Source organism: Gracilinanus agilis, chromosome 5 (assembly GCF_016433145.1).
Source record: "Gracilinanus agilis isolate LMUSP501 chromosome 5, AgileGrace, whole genome shotgun sequence".
Classification (NCBI taxonomy): Eukaryota; Metazoa; Chordata; class Mammalia; order Didelphimorphia; family Didelphidae; genus Gracilinanus; species Gracilinanus agilis.
In genome coordinates this window covers 136,893,100-136,916,283 of record NC_058134.1, presented here as the reverse complement: position 1 = coordinate 136,916,283, position 23,184 = coordinate 136,893,100, and the positions used below count along the sequence as shown (strand labels likewise).

At 36.3% G+C, this 23,184-nt stretch overlaps 1 protein-coding gene across 2 annotated transcripts in view; it reads right to left on the bottom strand.

Annotated features, from left to right (window-relative positions):
• The window catches only part of CTTNBP2 (cortactin binding protein 2), a 191,013-nt gene that overhangs the window by 98,130 nt on the left and 69,699 nt on the right, over window positions 1-23,184 (bottom strand). For both annotated transcript variants that reach the window (XM_044677510.1, XM_044677511.1), the window contains exon 3: window positions 14,550-14,771. In XM_044677510.1, the coding sequence (XP_044533445.1) occupies window positions 14,550-14,771 (222 nt within the window). The remainder of the gene's footprint in view (window positions 1-14,549; window positions 14,772-23,184) is intronic.

Sequence of the window (23,184 nt, the reverse complement as noted above, 5' to 3'; positions counted from 1 at the left end):
ACAAAAACAATGAGAAAGAGCTAGAGAAGGATCAGAGACAGAGAGAAAGAGAGAGACAGATAGAGACAGAGACAGAGAGACAGACAGAGAAAAACAGAAACAGAATGACAGAGAAATAGATGAAGACAGACTGAGAGAGACAAGACAGTCAGAGATGGATATATGTCTGTGCTTCATCTTCCCTTTATAGTACAGGCTCACATCCAGGATCACCTCTTACTGAACTCTAAACTTCCTAGAGTACAACATCATAATTATTTAGGCATGCGATAAATACTTGCAAATAATTTAATTTCATTTAGAAAAATGTGTTAAATAATAACTGTGTGAATAATGTTGTGCTGGATAAATATTAGAAGAGATAAAATATCTTTCTCTCAAAGAGTTTACGGCCAAGTGGGAAAATATAATACACATATATACACTTTGCAGGTGCTTTAGATGTGTTTTCAAAGACCGTGTTTTGTGAGTGCTGAGTGGGACGGCTCTCTTGATACAAGAAAGGCTATCAGGAAACTCTTCAACATAAGAGGTGGCATCTAAGTTGCATTGGCTACTGAGGCACAAGAAGCATTAGCAAAGTCTCAGAGGTACAGAAGCAACCAGGACATTTGAAGGACAGAGACTTTGACTGTAATCAAGTGATGATAATCAACTTTGCCTACTTGATTTTGGTCCAGTACCTAATTTTCCCTTATGTTTGTCTACCATAGTGCAATGCCTATAGCAATACTTTAACATAGTTTACAATGCCAATATTTCTAGCACTATTTTTTATAATACCTACTTCCCTTCCTGAATGCTAGAAGTGAGCTTTTTGGATACTATTTATAAAGGGTTTGATTAAAAGAAGTTGATTTTCCTGCTGAAAGCTGTTTAAGGGGATGATTCCTAGATATAGTTTAACTTTTCTAAACTTCCCATTGTTATTTTGATTATAGAGAAATGAAAGAATAGGCAAAACCCCTGAGACGTGCAATATAAAGCAAACATTTAAAGGAATAGCTTGATTTATTAAGTAGAAAGAAGTATGTATTATTCATATACTCTTTCCCCTTTTTCTAGCATTAAGGCTACATGATGATATGGCAAAAAGAGTAGATGTGGGAGAAATTAGATGTGGGCTCTAGTCCTGGTTCTCACACTCAGGTAGATAAGTCAGGCAAATGAATTCACTCCTCAGGACTTAAGTTCCCTTTTTTGTAAATTGAGGAAGTTCCAGGTCTCAAAGCCCACCACTAGGTGACTGCTAAAATGATTTTTACCACTGATATTCGATGATTTTATGAACTGTCATTTCTTCTTTCCTAGAAATAATTAACCAGCATTCAAGTCGACAAACATAGATTGAATGCCTATTATGTATAAAGCACCAGGCCAGGCACTGAGGATATGAATGATATCAAAATGCCATACAGTTTCTATCTCTGAGCAACTTAAAATTAGGCAGATGGGGGAGATGCAGCTAGGTGACACAAAGAAGTCAGGAAGATCTGAGTTCAAATGCGGCCTCAGACACTAGCTGTGTGACCCTAGGCAAGTCATTTAGCTGTTTGCCTCAGTTCCTTATGAAAAATAAGCTGGAGAAGGAAATGGCAAAGCATTCTAGTACCTTGCCAAGAAAATCCCAAATGGGGTCATAATGAGTCAGACATGATTAAAAACAACACTGAACAGCAACAACAAGGGAGGTAGGTCGGGGACAAAAGGCACAAAGAACTATAATAAAGGTAGGGAGCAAAGACACAAAAGATTGAAATGCTCTCATTTCACAACTGATATTTACACATTTCTTAGTTGTATCATTCAAGTAAAATATTAAGAGAATATCTACATTGGCTTTAGATCAAATAATTTCAGTGTTCTGTGTGTATACATTTTTTTGGGTAATTTCTTCATTCATTCAATATATATTTCCCTTATCCTAAATCAGAGGATTAATTTCAATTCAGCAAGTGCTAATGATGATAACAACTAGCACTGAAAAAAGCTCTATAAATATTATGGCATTTGATTCTCATAAAAACCCTAGAAGACAGATGCTATTATTATCATCATTTTACAGATGAAGAAACTGGGGCAGAAAGAGTTTTGCAATGGGTGACATAGCTGGTAATTCTGAGGAAAGATTTAATGAATTGTCATTTCATCTTCTCTAGAAATAATCAACTATCATTCAAGTCAACCAACAAGCATTAAATGCCTACTATGTGTAACTGAATTCAGGTCTTCCTGATTCTAAATCTTATAGTTTCTCCACTCATTAGACTAGTAATTTATCACTCTCCACTATGTGCAAAGTAAAAGGCAAAGTGACATAATGAAGGGAGAGCTGGCTACTGAGTCTGGGTTCCAAAGATCTGGGTTCAAGTCTCACTTTTACTATCTATTCAGTGTGTGACCCATAGGAAAGTAATTTAGCCTTTTTTTTCAATGCCCTTGGAGCCCACTAAGACTTTAAGTTATGGAGAATGTATAAATCTATATTGGCAGAGAGAGTTATTCATCAGGCACGGTATACAGCTGGTGTAATCACAGTGAAGAAGGAAATGGCAAACCACTCCAGTATCTTTGCCAAGAAAACTCTGAATGGGGTCATGAAGAGTCAGACATGACTGAATTTTTTTTTTAATGTGCAAAGCACATTTTGGCATTGGGTATACACAAACACAAAAGTGAAAAATAATACTGGGTAAAGCGATGAATAAAACATCGCTGGTGTCCTCCAGGGGTATTAAAATCTAGTTGAGGGAATGAAACATAGGCTCGAGTACAGCATGAGGCAGTATACATGTGGTATATGAGTAACAGAGTTCAGTGCTATATTTGAAAGAGACAGTAAAGGCAATTTTAGAAGAACTAGCTTTTCCTCCCATGTAATTACCATTCTATTTTCAAAGAGCTAGAACTATCAGACTTAGTCTGGATTGATGCTAACAACTCTACCTCATTATAGCGTCTTTCTGTATAGCTTATACTATCTAGCAAAGCTGCCAAATATGTAGCCTGTAGGCCAGATGCAGCCCTCAACACTCCCAAGAGCAGCCCAAACCAGATTAAAATATAATGGGGGAGTATTTAACGGAATAAATAAAAATAGAATACAATAGAGATAAAATTACATTTTAAAACTAAGATAATATGTGGCTTGCAGGGATCCTTATTTATAGAATGGTGGCCCCAATTCTACTCCAGTTTAATACCACTGCTATAAAGTATTTCTAGAAAAACTTGTCACTACAAAAAAAAATCTTTGGCTGAAAGGAGAGAGCAAGGAAAATTATGATACTGACAATGGAAGGCAATGGTCCTTTAAATATGCATTAAAAATTCTTTCTTACAGAAAAAGAATGATATTTGGTATAGCTATAAATGAGATTGCAGCTTAGACATAAGACTGACTGCAATGTCAAGTTAACAAACATTTAAGTGCTTACTTTATGCCAGGTACTATGCAAATAACTGGAAATAAAAAGACAGGGATAAAAACCCTCTTATTGCTTTCAAGGAATTCACAGTCTCACGGGGGAGACAATGAATAGAAACTATGTCCAAAAAGATACATGTACAAGACAAACTGGAAATAATCTCTGAAGGAAGACAGTAGCCTTAAGGGGGAAGGGAAGGGAAAAGCTTCTTTTAGAAAGTAGGATATTAGCTGAAATATTGTGAGTGATCAAATATGATAGACTGCTACTAACAGCAATACAATGATCCAAGACAATTCTGAGGACTTGTGAGAAAGAATGCTATCCACCTCCAGAGGAAAAACTGTTAGAATAGGAAGGCAGATGGACTCATATGATTTATCATTATTTATTTAGGTCTATGTTTTGGGGTCTTGGTTTTAGAAGATTATCCACTCACAAAAATGAATAATAGGGAAATGGGTTTTGCGTGATAATACATATATAACCCAGATTGAATTGCTTGATGTGAGAATGGGGATGGACACAATTTGGATCATATAACTTAATAAAAATTACGTGGAAATGTGTTACTAGAAAGTAATGATAATAATAAAATAAATAAAAATAAAAGTAAAGAAAGTAGGATATTATCTGAAACTTGAAGGTGATGGAGATGATCACTGTTTCTGTTACACCATACTGTTAATGTCTCACTCATGTACATCTACCCACACCTGCTTCTAGGTAGTGGTTTTGTGGTAAGGGCCTTCACAAAAGAAATAGATTTTGCAGAAGGATTTGTGAGAATAAATGTTAAGTTGGTTGGAAGGGATAAAGTGGGTGGTTGTTTCAAGAATAGCTCACAAAGCCAAAGTGGGAGAAATGAATGAAGTGGAACACTGATCACATGCTGTTGCAAAACCAAGAAAGAAAACTATGTAGGTGGATATAGAACAGTAAATGTAATGTCAATTAATTTCCACTCAATGTGGAATACAATGGAGAAATTGACCATTTATAGACCAGAAAAAAAACTCGAAAAATCCTCTTAAAAGACATAACTTGCTGGTAATAGTTAAGTCATTCACTTATCATACATTATTGTTGTTATTGTGCACATTGTTTTCCTGGTTCTGATCACTTCATTTTGCATCACTTCATATAAGTCTTTCCAAGGTTTGTTTTGTGTGTGTGTGTGTGTGTGTGTGAGATCATCTTGTCATTTCTTATGGCACAATAGTATTACCAACAAGGTGAGGATGCAGGAAAACTTTAAGGGGTTCATGACAAAAAAGGATATCCACCACCTCAGAAGGAACAGATAACGTCTGAATGCAGATTGAAACATAGCATTCTTCCCATTATTTCTTCCATGAATTCTTCTCTAGTGTAAGTGATATGCATCTTGTTTCACAACATGATGAACAGAAAATATATATTATGTGATAATATATGTATAGCCTACATCATATGACCTGCCTTCTTACGGAGAGGGGAGGAATGGGGAAGAAGGAGAGAACATTGATGGCAAAATGTTAGAAAATAAATATTAAAAACTGTACTGATGCATTATCTGAAAATGTTAAAATTTAAAATGTAAAAAGTCATGACTATAAAGGATTCCTAACAATAATTATACAAATATACATTAATAATCCTGTGTTTACATTATATCTGTAGTTCTTCCTTAGCCCCACATTGCCCATTCTCTCCCCTGACACTCAACAATTTCCCAATTGTTTGCATAGATCCGATGGCCAATCAAGTCTGAGTTCAGCATTCCCAGGATGCCTATTGCTCTCATTGAAGAATTTCAAGGATGAAAAGAATAGATGCAGGAGAAAGGGTTAGGAGGTATTAAAAAAAAAAAGGCTGTTCTTTCTTCATTTATGCAGCAAATGTCACTATGTAGAGCTAAAAGCTGATGTCTCTGCTTTCCCCTCAAAGGAACCCTACGAAACCCCTTGGAGTTCCAACCTTCAGTCTAAAAAAGCCTGATTTATAACAATGAATTGCACAAAAAAAAAAGTCTTGAGAATGAGCTCAAAGGTATTGTTCATGTAAGAAAAATGCCACAAATTCTTTTGTGAAAAATGTCTCTGTTAACACAAGGTTCTATGCTAAGCTATTATTGCATATACACTTCTTTGATAACCTTTATAAGATACTTTGAGGTGAAAACTGTAAGAAGGCAGACAATCAGGAATACAAATCAATATAATGAAATAAAGTATATTTCTTTAAATGGGGTGGCAAAACATGCCGTATAAGTGAAAAAAAAATGAATCTCTGGCATGCAACTGACCTAATTACACAGAGCTATCACTGAGGAAAAGCTGAATCTGATACACTGAGCTATTGTTAGCTCTTCCCCTGCAGAAAAAGAATGCTGGTTTTGACTTCTTCTTTTACAATATTGCTTTCAAGGCCCTTTGCTTTTTAAAGGACAGAAAGGAGGCTAGGCATTTTCCACATATTTTGGAAAAATATATACTTAGCCTGGCTTTAGCTTCAAACTAAAGAAAGCAATCTATTAAAGAAGAATGGCAAAGCTTTAGCTTGCTGACAAATCCCTAGTAGGTTAAGGGGGACAAAGTTGATAGGTATTTAACAGTCTCGGTTCATTTCTAAACGTACTGCTGTACAAATTTCACCAAAACAGCCCCGGCCATATTCACACACACAATCGTCAACCTTTTTAGATATCTCAGCAGAAATGAGTGCATGCATGACAACGCTAAGAATCTGGACCACCAAATCAGAATTCAAGATAAATGTCCTGGAATTAGAGCAGAAGTATACACAGCTCAGCTAAGACGACTTCATTAGTAGGTAAAAAGGCTTTATTTTCCCAGTTATTCACTGCCACTGGCTGCAAGAAGGGAATTTGTTTACAATTATGTTCTCCTAATTCAAATACTTTAAAGTAGTTAAGTAAACATCTTTATCTAGAATTCAAATAAAAATGAAACTGTACGGATGAGGTATTTACTTTCAGGAAGTAAGGAGCAGGCAAATTTTGTTTTTAGAGAAGATGCCCCTCCACTCCCCAATACAATCAGTTGTCTTTGTAGCTCTCCTAAATTTCCAGCTATTTCTCTATTTCATTCTTTTTAACTCTATATCTTCACCATCCAAAGCAGTCTTCAACCAAATACAATTTGGCTTTTGCCCACCCTTTCCCCAACAACTCCACTGAAATTTCTTTCTCCAAGGTTGCCAATGGCAGGTTCTCAGTCCTCCTCTTCTGTGATTACTCCTGTAACATTCGTCACAGATCACCATTGCTTTCTACTGGTTGTTCTCTATTCTGTTGCCTTCTAACACTGATCTCTTTTGGTTTTCCTTCTACATAAATAAAACAACTGCAATTCACCCTCCTTTGCTATCATCCTAAATGTGTGTGCCTTAATTCCCTATTGTTCTTTCCCTCTTCTTTCTTTATAATTTCTCCCTTGGTAATCTTATCTCCTTTCTATGCAATTTCTATGCAAGTGATTCCTATATCTGTGTAGGAAGACCAATTACTTCCATTTAGCTGAAATCCCCTATTTCTAACTCCACTAGGACATCCTAGTATTAATTACACTCAAATTCAGAAAGTCCAAAGCCATACTCATCTTCCCTCTCTGCTCCCCACTAAACCTGCTTCGCTTCCTAATGCCTTTATTTCTCTTGAGGGCAGTGCCATCTTTCTGGCCATACAGACATGAAACATTAGGGTCATCTCTAATTCTTTATATCTGTTCCTGTTTGATAAAAACAAAAAACAATCCTTTCTAACTTTGGTTATTGTGAGAGCATCCTATCTGGTCTCTCTACCTTCACTCTCTTCTCTCCTCTCTTCAATCTACATTTCACTTCAATAGATTTGAGATCTAATCAGCATAGGCCGGTTTTCCACTAGTGCTGAACAAAACTCATCTATGCATTCTTTTTCATTCTTGTCTCTATCTTTCAATAAATCCTCCATCCTACCTACTCGAAGAAATGAGGGTTGTCTTTGAAGACTCTGAGCATCAGTTTGCCATTCACTTTCACTACATGATCTACCTTCTTCAATCATGCAGGTCATGGGCAATGCCTTATACTCTACTTTTGGTATTGCTGTTGCTGGTAATATGCTGTAGTCTACAATGCCTTTTGGATAACTTAGAATTTTAATTCTTCAGAGAAAATAATGTTCCATTATTTCCATCCATATAGTATGAGTAGGAATAGGCTAATGTAAAAATGATGGATTTTTGGAGCAGAGAACCACTTTGGATCTTTAAAAGTACTGTGAAATTTTTCCAAATCCAGTCCAGTCACATCATTTCCTTCAAAGCTGGGTGCTAGCTACTTGTCAAAATGGTGTGCTTTTCTAGGACACATGGATTAAATCCATGGGTTGTCCATTCATCTCCATGCCCATAATCTCAGTAACATGGAATCTTCTATTTGGTTTTGCTAGAGTTAGAAGTAAAATGAATGTATTGCTTTCAGCAATACCTATTTTTCTCCAAAATCTTTAACCATCCCTAGTAAAGTCAAGAGTCAACATTAAAAGTATAAAAAACAATTTAAAGCTCAAAAATGAAGAAGTCATCAAAATCATAAATATTTAGTAGATCTTGTTTTCCAGTTCAATATAGTTAGCAAGATATCATCCATAAACAGGAAACTCAACAACTACAGGAATCTTTCTTCCATTTGGAATTTGTACAGAATAGCAATCAAATAATAAACATTAGTAAGCACCTATTATATACCAGCTGGTAGATCCTAGGAATATAAAGACAGTAGCCAACAACTCGGGCAAGAACATGTCTCTATTTTGTGCCCTGCTCAATGGTGATAATCAGAGGATCTCTGAATTAAGTTGTCTCTTTCTGGAGATTACTCTCCCTGGAGAGCATCTGCATTGCTCCTTGAAATCTTGAAAAATCTTAAGGTGTACCACCGTTCCCCTATACTTTATTATGTATAGTCATTAAAGTCCTTCAAAGGCTGTTTAGATGGCACTTCCTCCTTGAAGTGTTTCTTAATTCCAGGAAAAAAGTACCTTTTATCTTTCACATTTAACCATTTATCATTAACTCTGTATATGTTATCTCCCAACCCCATCAGCTTTTACTTTCCTCTATGGCAGATTAGTCTTTTTGTATTTTTGGACCCTTAGTTCCTGGCACAGTGCTTTGCACAATTTAGAAAGCCAGTAGAAATAAGTTGTTACAAAATAGTACATTAAAAATTTTAAGAACATAATTGAAAAGCGTAAAATCCAAAAAACACAATGAGTTTCAGTGACATCAGCTGAAATGCACTGGATCTTGTCAATGCGGTTTGTGTGGATTTTTTAAAAACCCTCTGGAGACTTTGGTGGTTTTCTACAAAGCTTTGAAAAATCTAGAGTAAAATTTCTATGAATTTGCCAAGCTTCATTGGATAGCACTGCAGGATACCACTGCATTATATAACTCTTTGAAGTTCCCAGGATATTCTTTATGAGAGAACTGCACCCTTTGCTATCTTTACTCAATCCTAAACTAAAAGAGATATGGCCCCATATCTCAATATATTTCTGTATGATTTTGCACATATACAAACATGACACTAGAAGCTAACAAAAAGGACATCATTAATACTCAGTGTAGTCATCAAGTTAGTCTTTTTCTAGATGTAAAAGTTTAAAATCCTCTGATGAGGAAAAAGAGAAGAAATATTTCCATTATACTTTAATAAATGAAGGAAGAAAGAAAATGAACACTGATTAAGCACCTCGTATGTGCCAGGCACTGTGTGAAATATTATTTTAGCAATATTGCCTCATTTTATCTTTGCAACAACCCTGGGAGGTGCTGTTATGATCTATTTTAGAATTAAGGAAACTGAGGCAGAGAGAGGTTAAATAACATTTTGGGAGTCGCACAACTATTAAATGTCTGAGGCCACCTTTGAAATCAGATCTCCAAGACTTAAGGACCCACACACTCTCGATTACACTTAACAAGCTGCTACAAGTTAACATTATGGTAATAGTTTAAAAGGGACAGGTAATGTGGTCAGTAGACTGAGAGCCAGGCCTAGAGATGGGAAGTCCTGGGATCAAATTTGACCCTAGAGACTTCCCAATTGCTTAGCCTTTACTGTTCTTCTGTCTTGGAACCAACACTTAGTATCAATTGTAAGGAAGAAAGTAAGGGTTTAAAAAAAATAAAGGAAAGTCAATAAACATTCAGGAGCCTACCAAAATGCCAAAAGCTGTTTTGTTAGGCTGCTAAACGATTCAAACTTTATATATGTAATAAGTTTATAGGCAATGAAGAAAATCATCTCCAAAAGCTCAAGCAAATGGAGAAAAGAAAAATATCAAAGTAAAAAAAAAAAAGAAGAAAGAATAAGGAGAAAATAAGATACAAATATAATTCTTAGCTTTTTTTTTCCTTTCAAGTTTCCTTAAAGGACCCTTTCCCTTTCATTAATGACCTCATAATTAAAACTAAAACCACAGTGTTTTCCCATTATTATTGTTTTGTGTATTCTGGTGCTCCACTAAATCCACTCTTCTGTTCTAAGTAAGTGCTACTCTAGCTCACTGCCCTGAGAATATCTGCCTGGGAATCAGAGCAAAGCCCAGTGGACTCGGCCAACTGTCAACCCCAAACCTAATCTCAGCAGGCAGAGAAGACTACAGGCTACAGTAGTCAGACAATCTTAACCGTGGCTATAATATAGTAACATTGCATATTATATTAATATCTTAATATATACGATAATTCCTAACTTTTCCAAGCAATTAAATACAATCTTCCCTGAATGTTAGCTATTTTGAATATTATACTAGACTCTCTGAAAGTGATGAAGAATTTGAAGATCTGGCCCTAATGCTTGAAGGAATTTAACCATTTAAATTGATCCAAAATTTACATAAAAAGAATTCATATACTAATAATTGCAGCCTAAAATGAACAAGTTGGTAGGAAGGCTAGAGATTTTCTGCTATGATCGAATAATTAAAATGAGAGTTAGTGAGGAGAGGAGGGAAGTGCCCAAAGAAAGTGAAGAGTACTCTATTGGTGGTAATTTAAATGCATACAGGCAGTGGGAGGGTGGCCAAGTGTGGCAGTATGGCAAAGTGTACAACGAGATGGAACAGTGGGATTTTAGGCAAGTCATTTAACTTCTGTTCATTTATAAAATGAATATTATAGTAATATTTGCCTGAAATGGGGAGAGGATGGATGGGACGAATGTATTAATGAAGAATGCAAATGGAGATAAGAATTTTTTTCTAATTGTATGAAAAATGAGAGAGCCAGATAGTCATAAGGTTAACAAGAATTTTTAGTCTGAATTTATATACAATAGACTGATAATTATATAAAGGTGAGAAAATACTTTCAGGATGAAAGAATTTTTTTTTCAATTCCTTACACATGGATAAGAAAGCAGACCCCACTATCACCTGTGAAGGTCTTTTCTCTTATTTGAAGGATAACTAAGAACTATGGGGTAACTACGTGGCACAGTGAATAGAATCAGGAAGATTCATCTTTGTGAAATCAAATCTGGCCTTAGATACTTACTATACTTCTGTGTGACCCCGGGCAAGTCATTTAACCACTTTCTCCTCTGTAAAATAAGTAGAAGGAAATAGCAAACCATCTTTGCCAAGCAAGAGTTGGACATGACTGAAATGACTCAACAACAACAAACTGGGAGCCATAGTAGGGCTGAATTGTGTTTTTAAGAATTAAGGGGCAGCTAGGCTCAGTGGATAGAGAACCAGAAGCCTAGTGAAGGAGATCCTAGGTTCAAATTTGTCCTCAGACACTTCCTAGCTGTGTGACCATGGCCAAGTTACTTAACCCCAATTACCTAGCTCTTACTGTATTGAACCAATACATAGAATAGAGGTAAAGGTTTAAAAATAAAAGATCACTTCTAGCTCTGAACTTGAGCTTTTTCTGGTATTAAATTATTGTCGTTTTTAATCTTCCCATTCCTCATCTCATCTATTTTCCAGTTCTGGCATTTTTCTTCTATAGTATTTATAGCATACCAATAAATTCCTACTCCAGTATCCAATCTCAGCATGGAGAATAACCCTGGCCTCTTAAAGTCTATACTAAGCTAGAAAAAACTTGTGGCTCCCCCCCCCCCTGCCCCCAGCTAGTATGTGTCTGAGGGCAGATTTGAACTCAGGATGATGAGTCTTCCTGATTCCAGGTCTGGCACTCTCTCCCCTTTACCACCAGCTGCCACTAGAGAAGAAAGTTATAGTTAAATTAGCATAGGGACCAATCAGTAAAAGTTGGGGAGGTGATGATTGAAGAAAGCTGAGAAAGGTATAGTGTCACACATAACCTCTAAGGTCCTGCCTTACTCTACGATCCAGTGAAACAGGGTTAGTGGAGACATTCTCCAGACGGCAACAGACAAGAATAAAGACTGGCTGACTTGTCAGTAGAGGAAATGGGGCTCTTTCACCATAACTAGCAGCTAATACTTTGCAAGCATATGAGCTATCAGGAGTATTATGAGGAGAGAAAAGGATTCAAAACTTAATCTTAGTAACTCAAAGTTTATCATAAAAAAAGAGAATCCAATAAAGGAAAGAAGAATGAATATATTTGAAACCAAGGCATAAAAGGTTTTAAAGGAGAAAAAGTGACAGTGGTATGCTGAAAGCTGAGAAGTCAATGGATCTGTCCAGGAATAAAAGAAGGAAAGGAGGAAATGGGATAAACAGAAACCACAAATAACTGGGGTGAAAGAAGAGACCTTCAAAATTGGGGATATATCCTTAAAGGTACAAAGGAATGAATCTGAAAAAAAAATTTAAGTTGCTAATGCCAGTGAAGGTAAAAATAAAGTAGGGCATGAGTTTTCTATGGTGGTAATAGATAAGTTTTTAGAGTACAGCTACTGAGTGTTTGCATGAAAGTAAGAAAGGAAATATTCTGACCAAAACTCCTGGGAAATAAGGCTGGATGATACAAGAGGGTGGTAGTGGAGAGGGGAAGATGATAAGAACACAGACACTTAAAGCCAGAGGAATTTCTATCTAATGGTCTCTATCTTTTCCAAGAATTAGTTACCAGCTGTGAAGGAAATGACTTTAAAAGCAATTATAAAGCAATTAGGGCAAACTGCAGACTAGAAGATCAATGATGGAGAAATGTTAGTGGTTCAAAATAGTATCTATATTAGAGATAGGTCATGAGTATTCAGTTAAACAAATATTAAACAGCTTTTATGAACAAGATGTACAAAAACTGAGGAAATAAAGATAGAAAAAGATCACAAATTTGCCCTCCAGGTCCTGAAAAAAAAAAAACCAAGAAGGAAAAGTCTTGAATCTTATCACAATGGGTAATATAGTGTGATAAGTACAAAGGTTGTTGTTATTCATGACTCTTCATGAATAACAGTCATTTTTGACTCTTCATGACCCCATTTGGGGTCTTGGCAAAGATACTGGAGTGGTTTGCTATTATTCTTCTCCAGCTCATTTTACAGATGAGGAAACTATGACAAACAGGGCTAAGTGATTTGCTCAAGCTAGTAAGAGTCTGAGGCTGGAGATGGGTCTTCATGACTAGACCTGGCACTCTATCCACTGCACCACCTCGCTACTCCATAAGTAGAAAGGAGAGGCTGAAAAATATTCACAAGCTTAGCAAATACCATCCAGGGATCCACCTCAAGTACGCTGACATCTGCTGCTACTGGCTCCCTTTTCTTCCCATCTGACCCAGTGACTCTTCAGTCCAGACTCCTTGAGGATATGCCCCTACTTTTCCCTCATTACAGTTAATCCACTCAGCTTTGACTCTCTTTGCTGGGATGACAGTGTCCTGGAGGAGTATAAACCCAACCAGCCCACTATATCTAGCTCTCTTAAGTCCAGGTTTCACATCCCACCCATCCAAGCTAATATCTTGCCATCTTCTCCATCACTTACATATAATTCCCCACTCCCTTTCCCCACTTTTTGTTTTGAATGGTAATAGGAAGATATCATCATTGCTTTGGAAAAAAGGAATGGGATTTGACTTTAGATATTTGCTCACCATTCCTATAATTCTCAAAATGAAATTCCTTTCCCTATCACTCTTCCCCAACATTTATTGTTCCTTCTATTGGAATATATGTGTTATAAGGGCAAGGACTACTTCATTTTTGTATTTTTCTGCCATCCCTTTCCCCAAATATAGCCCCTAACACAGTGCTCAGTATTTCGTAGGTACTTAATAAATGCTTTTTATTCATTCATTCATTCATATATTTATTTAGTCAACCACATATCATGATGACGAAGCACGTTTCTTGGATTTCTCTCGTTACACAGCAGAGACAGAAATAGAAGCAGCAAATGGGCAGGGGGGTGGAGGGAGAATCCAGGATAGGATAGAAGGTGGAATAGTTAAATCTAAGGGTCTAACTAGTTACTTTGATGTTTAGTAATTTAAATCAGAAAGGAAAAAAAGCTGCAACCCAGAACGGATCTACTTTTGTCAGTTAAGTAATTTCTATAATAAAAAAGACATTTTGTGAAATTTGAAATTGCAAAAATGTCTGTAAGATTTCTATTTCACTCTTAAGATTTATCTAAAAATACACACTGCTTGCTTTTTGGCATTATTATACTTTATAAATGCATTTTGTAATGCCTTAATTAAAAAAAAAGCAGGAATCCTCTAGAAACATTCTGAATTGTGGATTTTATCATTAGATAACACAGGAAAATAAGTCTAATGAATATTAAGTAAAAGTAGTTTTTAACACATTTCTGAAAGCAGACAGATCACTTAAGATTGGTTTTGAAAACAAAACACACCCCTAGAAGGTTGCTCTATCCTGATGCAAATGTTACATCTGAACTACATGAATGACGGTATGAGCAAGTTCAGTTTCATTTAATCGATGATGATTCTCACTGCCTAGACACACAATATCACCATCTGTTATCTTTCAGGAGTATTCTCACTTGAAGTCTATTATCTCTGTACCACTTTTAGCTTGTTAGACCAGCCGTGGAAAGACACTCAATTGCATGGAGACAAGAGAACTAGTAGTTGAAAGTGAATGTTTAGACTAAGGAGCAGGGGGAATGGAAATAGAGAGAAAAAATTTTAAAGAATTACTTAGTACCTTCTTTTGTCTGTTTTCAGCAGCAGCCAGCTGTGTGGACATTCTCGCCTGCATTTTCCTGCAGTGAGCCATGACAGCATCCAAAATGGAGAGGGGGTTGGTACAAACTGGCTTCTCTGCATCACCAGCACCTGCTTCATAGTCTCTCTGGAGAGCCAGGAATGGGTCATTTAGGTTAAACCTTCCATATCGTTCCTGAACAAACACCTCCTTCCTTCGCGCCTGAAAGAAAAATCAGACCAACTTAATAAGTCACTTGTTTTCTGGTAAACATCATTAACAAATTGACTATTAGTAGCTTCCCTGTCTCATCACCAAGTGCTATTGAAATGTTATATTAGATGCTGAGGATTGGGGGGGGGTGGTGGGAGTATCATCTTGTTTATTCTGTGCTTAAGTTTTATTTACTCCAAAAAATCATTATTTAAAGTATATAGTGTAGAGTAGATAGTATAATAAAAAGAGTATAGATCGGGGAAAATGGAAAGATCCTATATGTTTTAATATATTTATAACAGCTCTTTTTGTGCTGGCAAAGAACTGAAAATTAAAAGGATGCCCATTAATTAGGGAATAGCTAAACAAGTTGCAGCATATGATTGCAATAGAATACTGTGCTGAAAGAAATAATGAATAGGCTAATTTTTTAAAACATAGAAAAATGAAAAGTGAAACAAACAGAACCAAGAGAACATTTTATACAGGGACAGAAATATTGTTGGAAGAATGTTTTGTGTATGTCCACCTCCAGAGAGAGAAAAAAGCAAGACAGATACACACACACACACACACACACACATACACATAATTTCTTTGTCAAATTATGACTTCTATAATGGGAGAAGTTACTTGGGTATTTTAATGTAATAAAAAACAAATAATTAAAAAAATTAAAGTGCATATTCATGGTTTATTTCTGCCTGGATGACTTCCTTTTTCATAATCCTCTCGTACTCTTTGAAGAAGATTCTCTAGTCCTAAATTTAACCAGTCAATAAATATTTTATCAAATGTTTGCTAGGTGTCAGACACTGCAATAATCATAGAGAAAAAACAAAAGTAGTTGGTGCCCTTATAATTAATCAAAAATACCAACTAAAATATCAGGGATTATAAAATACTTTAAAAAGCAAATATTTCTCTGAAATTAATAGAAAAGTAAAAACATAAACATTCAAAGACAAGTAAAATGAGATGTGTATTTAACATACACAGACAAGATTATGTAAAAATACTTTAAAGTTTTCTAAGACAATTTAAACAAGGCTCAAAACAAATCTCCAATGGCTTGAAATAAATCCAGATATAGAGTCCAAGCATTTTCATTTTACTAAAGAAGAAAGGACTTTATAAAAATATGATTTATCATGGGAAACCAGTGTTGCTATTCCTTAGTTCAATACTTCCAAGAATGTCACGATTCTGTGACAAAGTCCTCTAAAGGAAAGAATACAATCACTATTTGACTTGAAAGGCTGCAAGCTAACACTGTCAAAGTACATTTCATGCCCACTCAATTACCAAAATGCTATCTTCCATAGTTAGTCCAGAATAGTTACTGCAAAAATGTAAATCAGAGATTAGCAGGTCAGTGGTGCAGTGAATAGAGTGTCAAGCCTAGGAACAAGAAGACATCTTCCTGAGTTCAAATCTGGCCTCAGGCTCTTAGCTATGTGACCCTGAGCAAGTCACTTAACCCTGTTTGCCTTAGTTTCTCCATCTGTAAAATGAGTTGGAGAATGAAATGGCAAACCAGTCCAGTATCTTTGCAAAGAAAATCCCAAATGGGTCACCAGGACTCAGCTATGACTGAAATGACTAAATAACAAATGATTGCTGATAGTGGAAGAAATATAATTAAATATTATCAAGATCTTCCTTGTAGAAGTAATTCTAGAATAACCGTTTAACATTAGGTATCAATTAGTGTGAATAATGAATCCCATGAAGTGACACACTATGTGAAGCTGTATATTGTATTATATTATTATATATTATTGAACTCATGTACATTCCGCTATGGAGTTAAAGATGATTTTACTTATTTCACATAATCGGCAAATAGTTATTATCACACTTCTCTTTTATTCCTAAGAAATAACCTAAAGGCTGTGAACATATTCTTGAAAAACCATGAAAAGAATCAACTACAATGTTTACAATATACCGCTGCCAATATGACAGTAATATTATCAATATCAATTTACAACAAAAAACAGAGTAACCACCACACCTAGGCATTAATATACTTGCTGATAGCATAGATTCCTTGGTTAAAGACAGAGTCAAAGTAGTGTAGGAAAATGGAGAGAATGTTAGACTTGGAGTTAGGAGAGAATTGGATTTTAAAAGTCCAATAAAGAAGTAAGGACTTTCTTTTTGCCAAGGGTAATCCCTTTCACTGTGCTCTTGGTCTCCAATTTCTTCCTTCATCCTTTCTCCATCTTCATTTTGCTCATCTAGAATCTCTCTTTAATCACTGACTCCTTTTTCTTATTGCTTACAAAAAAATACCCAGCTTTGTCCTTTGCTTTAAATGCCTTTTCTTGCTGTTCCTTTAAGCTATCATCCTCCCTCTTTTCTCCCTCTCAAAGCCAAATTCTTAGCTAGGCTGCCTGTACTCTTTCCTTACATTTCTAACCCAAAGGAAACTCTAGTTTTACTCTTGGATTCTCCCCAACCCCTGCTCCCACTATGATTGGAGGTAAGGGAAGTTGAATGGATAATATAGTCTCCGCTAATATCTGACATACTTCTTGGCTTTTGGCAGAAACCAGGCTCACTAGGACACTTCCTGTAGTCTCCCTGTGCCTCCCATCTGGGTATCCTTCCTTCTCCTTTCAACCACACTCTTTATGTACCATCCTTTCCCATTAGATTGTAAACTCCTTGGGGGCAAAAACTGTCAGTCTTGCTTTTATTTTTATCATGGATATTTAGCAGTACTGGCACAAGGAAGCACTAGATAAATGCTTTATCTATCATCTCTCCTTTCTTAATCCCTAGCAGATTGGTTTTTGATACCATTACTCAAGGGAAATTGCTCTTTCCAAGATTATGAATGATATCTTACCTGCTAAATCCAGTAGTCTTTTCTTAGTCCTCATTTTATTTTACTACTCCAGCTTTCAACATAATCAATTCACCCTTACCATATTGGCCACACTTTTCTTCCCTGTCTCTCATAACACTGTTATCTCTTGTTCTCTTCATACCTGACAACTCTTTTCTCAGTGTCCCCCTCAGGATCTTCTTCCTGTTGACAATTAATCATGGAACGACTACCAAGATTCTGTTCAAGGCCATCTTGTTTTGTCTCTCTACACTCTCCCTGTATCTCTCTTTTACTAGATTTCTTTATAAAATGTAAACAAGGATTTTATTACTATGAATCTCATTTGTTTTGCTTTTTTCCTCTTCAGTCATTGCTTATTTCAAAAAGTTTTGAGTTCATTAGGGGTAGAATAAACATTTGAAACTTTGAAACAGTATCAAAACACCCTGATCTGCATGAACTGCATATTTCAATCTAAGATGTTTTCAACAATTTCATTTTCTTCAACTTTCTAGAGGGCAGAAGCCTGGTAATATAATGTAGGACATTTTAAATAAGGACATTAATTTAATTGTCTCATTGCCTCAGCTCACTCTCTGGACTTCATACCAGCTGCCTAATCAAATCACCCTGGAGAAACCTCTCCTTGAGACTCAGTTAAACTTATTGGTAAAACTCTTCCAGACCATGATTTCAGAAAGGATCACAGATAGGCTTCTCCTCATTGGAGACTCAATTCTCCATACTTTTCTTCCTCCTCGCTAGCTGTCAGTTCCCTCTGCCTATTGTTTTCCTCCATTAAACTCTTTGAGGGTAGATTGTTTTGCTTGTTTATAATTTTCCCCAGCAGTTAAGCACAATGCCTGGCACAGAGTAAGTGCTTAATAAATGCTCTAGTGGTCTGTAGTTTGCTATTCGTGACTTTGTCCATCTCAAATTAAATGAGTTATTAATACTGAGAAGTAAGTAATCTTCTCGAACTCAAAGATATTTTCAAAGGAAGTAAAGGTAGTTAGGTGGCATAGTAGATAAGAATGCCAAGCCTTGAATTAAACTAGGAAGACTCATTTTCATGAGATCAAATCTGGCCTCATTTCCTAGATGTTTGACCCTGGATAAGTGACTTAATTAACACTGTTTACCTCAGTTCCCTCATCTGGAAAATGAGCTTAAGAAGGAAAAGGCAAATCACTCCAGTATTTCTTTTCTTTCTTTTTTTTTTTTAAACCCTTACCTTCCATCTCAGAATCACTACTGTGTATTAGTTCCAAGGTAGAAGAGTGCTAAGGGCTAGGTAATGGGGATTAAGTGACTTGCCCAGGGTCACACAGCTAAGAGTATCTGAGGCCAAATTTGATCCTAGGACCTCCTGTCTCTAGGCCTGGCTCTCAATCCACTGAGCCACCCCGCTGCCCCCCATTCTAGTATTTTTGCCAAGAAAACCCTAAATGGAGTCAGAAAGACTAAAATGACTGAATTACAATGACATAGATACCTGAAATCACAGATAAGTACTTAATTTATGAACTAGAAGAGGGCAAAGAATGAACTATAGATTAAGGAAAACAAGTCACTATGGAGGAGACAGTTTTGGTTTTTTTGTGATTATAGAAACAGATTCCTGGAGGCAACCTTGTGTTTCTCAAACATCATCCCTAGCCATTAAAAAGGAGATTTTTATCACAATTATGGGTCTTATAAAGACCTGTAAGAAGGCTTCAAGCTGTGTATGGAAATTATTCACTCATCTGAAAGGATCTTCACAGAGGAAGAGTACTAGCTTTTGGTTTTTAAATTGTTCTTATTTAACAAAATTATTTGGATTGGCTGGGAGAGCAATTATTGCTATTAAAATAATACAATTAAAAACAACCCAGTTGACTTTCTATTATGTAATTCTCCCTAAAGGCAAAATCTCAAAAAGCATAATGTTAGCACATAATTCCATCTACATATGAAGGCACCTTTAAAACAGACAGGAAGCTGATGTTAATTTCCCTTGTTAAATCAGGCGAAAGTTACCATGACAATGACAGCATTTTTGACTATGATTATGTCCCTTTATAGATAATCTGTTAACCATAAAGGATGACTGTAATATTTCAGAAACTGCTAGTAAGCTAAAAGCATTTTAAAAAAAATTATTTCAAGTCTAGTTCATAGAACTACCAAAAAAAGAAAATGGAAAGGATTTGGTCTCTTCATAGCCTTGGGTGTAGTATTTTATTCTCTTTGTAATTTCACCTTTGTTGATATTGTTTTGGCCTAATTTTACTAGATAAATGCAGTTTCCCCCCCCTTCACTCTTCAGCCTTTGTGTTAAAAATTAAACCTCCTAGAGATCTTTGGTTGTTTTCTAAATAATGTCTGACTTATGGCAATTAAAAGCTAGGAAAAGGGGACAGTTGGGTGGCTCAGCGGATTGAGAGCCAGGCCTAGAGACAGGAGGTCCTGGGTTCAAATCTGGTCTCAGACACTTCCTAGCTGTGTAACCCTGGGCAAGTCACTTGACCCCTATTGCCTAGCCCTTACCACTCTTCTGCCTTGTAGCCAATACTCAGAGTCAATATTGAGTATTGGCTCCAAGACAGAAGGTAAGGATTTAATAAAATAAAATAAAAGCTAGAAAAATAGAAAATAAATGTATTATGAAAAACTGTCAAGGATGGAAGCAAGTATAATATCTACAATTTATATGGTACTTTAAGGTTTGCAAAAGCATTTTACACATTTTACCTCATTTGATCCTCACAACAATACAGTGAGCTTGGTGCTATTTTTATTCCCATTATACAGATGAGGAGAACAGACAGAAATTAAGTGACTTCCTCAAGGTAACAAAGACAATAAGTTTCTGAGGGCAAATTTAAACTCAGGTCTTCCTGCTTCCAAATCCATTGCCTAGTTTATCAAATGCTCTGAACACAGACTAATTTCTGGGATTACAACTCTATTCAACAGAGACAGGATAACGAATGGAGACCCTGGGATTTTGGCTGGTACCAAAACCCAACTTGTCCTGGCACCAAGTCAATCTAACCAAATCAAAACAAACAATACACCCCAATATGTCCCTTTCTTAGACACCTGTCTTTGTTCAAACCATTCTCTAAGCTTAGAAAGCCTTTCTTTATCTCCCCCTACTGAAATCTTACTTGTCCTAAAGGATGCAAGCTCAGTGCCATTTCTCCTTCAGGAAGTCTTTATTGAGCAATCCCCTAGGAGTCCCAGCCCTTAGCAAAGGTGATCTTTCTCTCCTTTGGGCTCTCACTGAATTTTCTTTTGTTTTTTTCTTCCTATCATAGGATGTGTGCACATACATGTGGATGTGGATGCACACACTCACAAGGAATGCCAGGCTTGTGGTCAGGAAAACTCCTTTTCCTGATTGCAAATCTGAGCTTAGACACTAGCTGTGGGACCCTGGACCAGTCATGTAACCCTCTTTGCCGCAGTTTCCTCATCTGTAAAATAAGCTGGAGAAAGAAATGGCAAATCACTCCTGTATCTTTGGCAAGAAAACTCCAAACAAGATCATGAAGAGTTAAGACTAAACAGAAAAAAAAATAATTAAATAACAAACCACACAGGGAAGTGCATCTATTTGTTTACATGTCTTACCAATTCAGTGAGCATTCATAAAGTATCTACTACTAGATGTTGAAGATAAAAAGATAAAACAACAATCCTCAAGGGCGTGTTAGTCAGTACAAGACTAGGATGAAGTGTGATGTGATCAGTATAGTGTAACACTGAATCTGGGTAGTGGGGTGGGGGGTCCACAGGTGTGGAATATTGCACAGAACATCAGTTTGTTTTTCAGTGTATTAACTGGCATTTCCTCTAAAAAAAACACACACACATAACTTTGTTATGAAGGACAGGAGTGGAGGAAAGCTATACGGCCAATCTAGAAGAAATAAAAAACAAAAGATATCAAGAAAATATATTCTTTAAAAGCAAAACCTGAGCTTCTACTCCTGGCAGGTAAGGAATCTCATCTCTCCAATCTTTTCATTTCCCTCAACATCCAGCATCATGCCTCGCATGGAGAAGGTTTTTAAGAAATATTTCTTGAACTGTAGGAGAAGCATTAACATTCGATATCCATACAGCCCTAATTCTGTTGGTCTCCCGATGCCATGTTGGGGCAAAGAGACTTATTTTGGTCTTTGTTTCCCCACAAGCTCATACAGTGCTTTGCACAGAGCAGTCAATAACAATATGCTGGCTGGACTGATTAAAAGAAACAACAAATGGAGTAAAGGCTCCCTTGGAGGAGAGATGAAGAATACAAAAGTGGGAGGGGGGAAGAGGGAAAAAAGGATCATCACCCAAAAAAGAACTCTAAGCCCCAGGAGATGACCAGTTTTCAAGAAAATCCTGACAGAATTTAGAAATTCCTGGATTTTCTCAATTTTTCATTAATTTTAAGTACTGCCAATAGAATGAAAAGAATACCCATATTCTCCTCCCACACGCATATTTCAAAACCTCCTAGGTACAATTAAAATTCAAAGCAAGGATTGCAGAAAGGAAAGGGAGTGCCAATGCTCAACCTGCTAGGCCACAGACCCTTTGATGTGCAGGCCCTCACCCAAAGGGTGGTGCAATAGAAGGTATGTCAAAAAAAAAAAAAAAAGAGTGTTTTCCCTTCTATTTGTGGGAAGCTCCACTCTCCCCAAGGTCACTCCCTTATTCACCCCAGGCACTACCTAGGCTGGGGGCATGTAGTGATTAGCATGCCAGAATAAACAAAGTTTATAGGGACATTCAGACAGTTGGGATAAAAAGTGCAACTCCTATTGAGATTCATCATCCCATTTTCAATCAGAAATATGGGTCATTTATTTTATCAGGCATCTAGTCTGACTGCCTGGATTATTTTCAATAAGTGGTTTATTTTCTAAGGCAAATAAAAGCCAGGATAACAAGTCATTTGATCTGAGACTCAGTATTCTCACTTGCTGAGATGATACATGAAAAGGATTTTGCAAGACCTTAAAAGCACTGTGTAAAAATGGTTGTTGTTACAGTACAAAGGATCATATATTTAGAAAGGATAGTGGAGGTAAGCCAGTATAACAATCATATTTTACAGATGAGGAAACTGAGACCTACTGAGGTTAGATAGTTTGACCAAAATTCCATAAAGAATAATTACAAAAAGGCAGGATTTGAGCCCTGGTCCTCTGCCTCTAAAGCCAATAAATGTTTCTTTTTTGTATCTCACAGATTTACTCTAAGGATCAAACATTCAGTTGTTTTTAAGGAGCGCTTACGAATTTCATAAAAATGCTTTTTCTCCACAACCCTGTGAAGTAAGTAGTGCAAGTATTTTAAATCTTTATTTTATATAGGAGGTTGAATAACTTGTCTGTGGAGAAACAACTAATATGGATTACCTAGATTTGAACCCACTGCCTGATTCCAATTCCAGTACTCTTTACATGACAACAAACTACCTCTTCTACATATGATAATGTAATTGAGAATGTTTTATGAGCTATAAATTGTTATAATACTTTATTACTAGAAAAAGTCACATTCCATTTTAGTATTACTCAATTTATTTTTAAA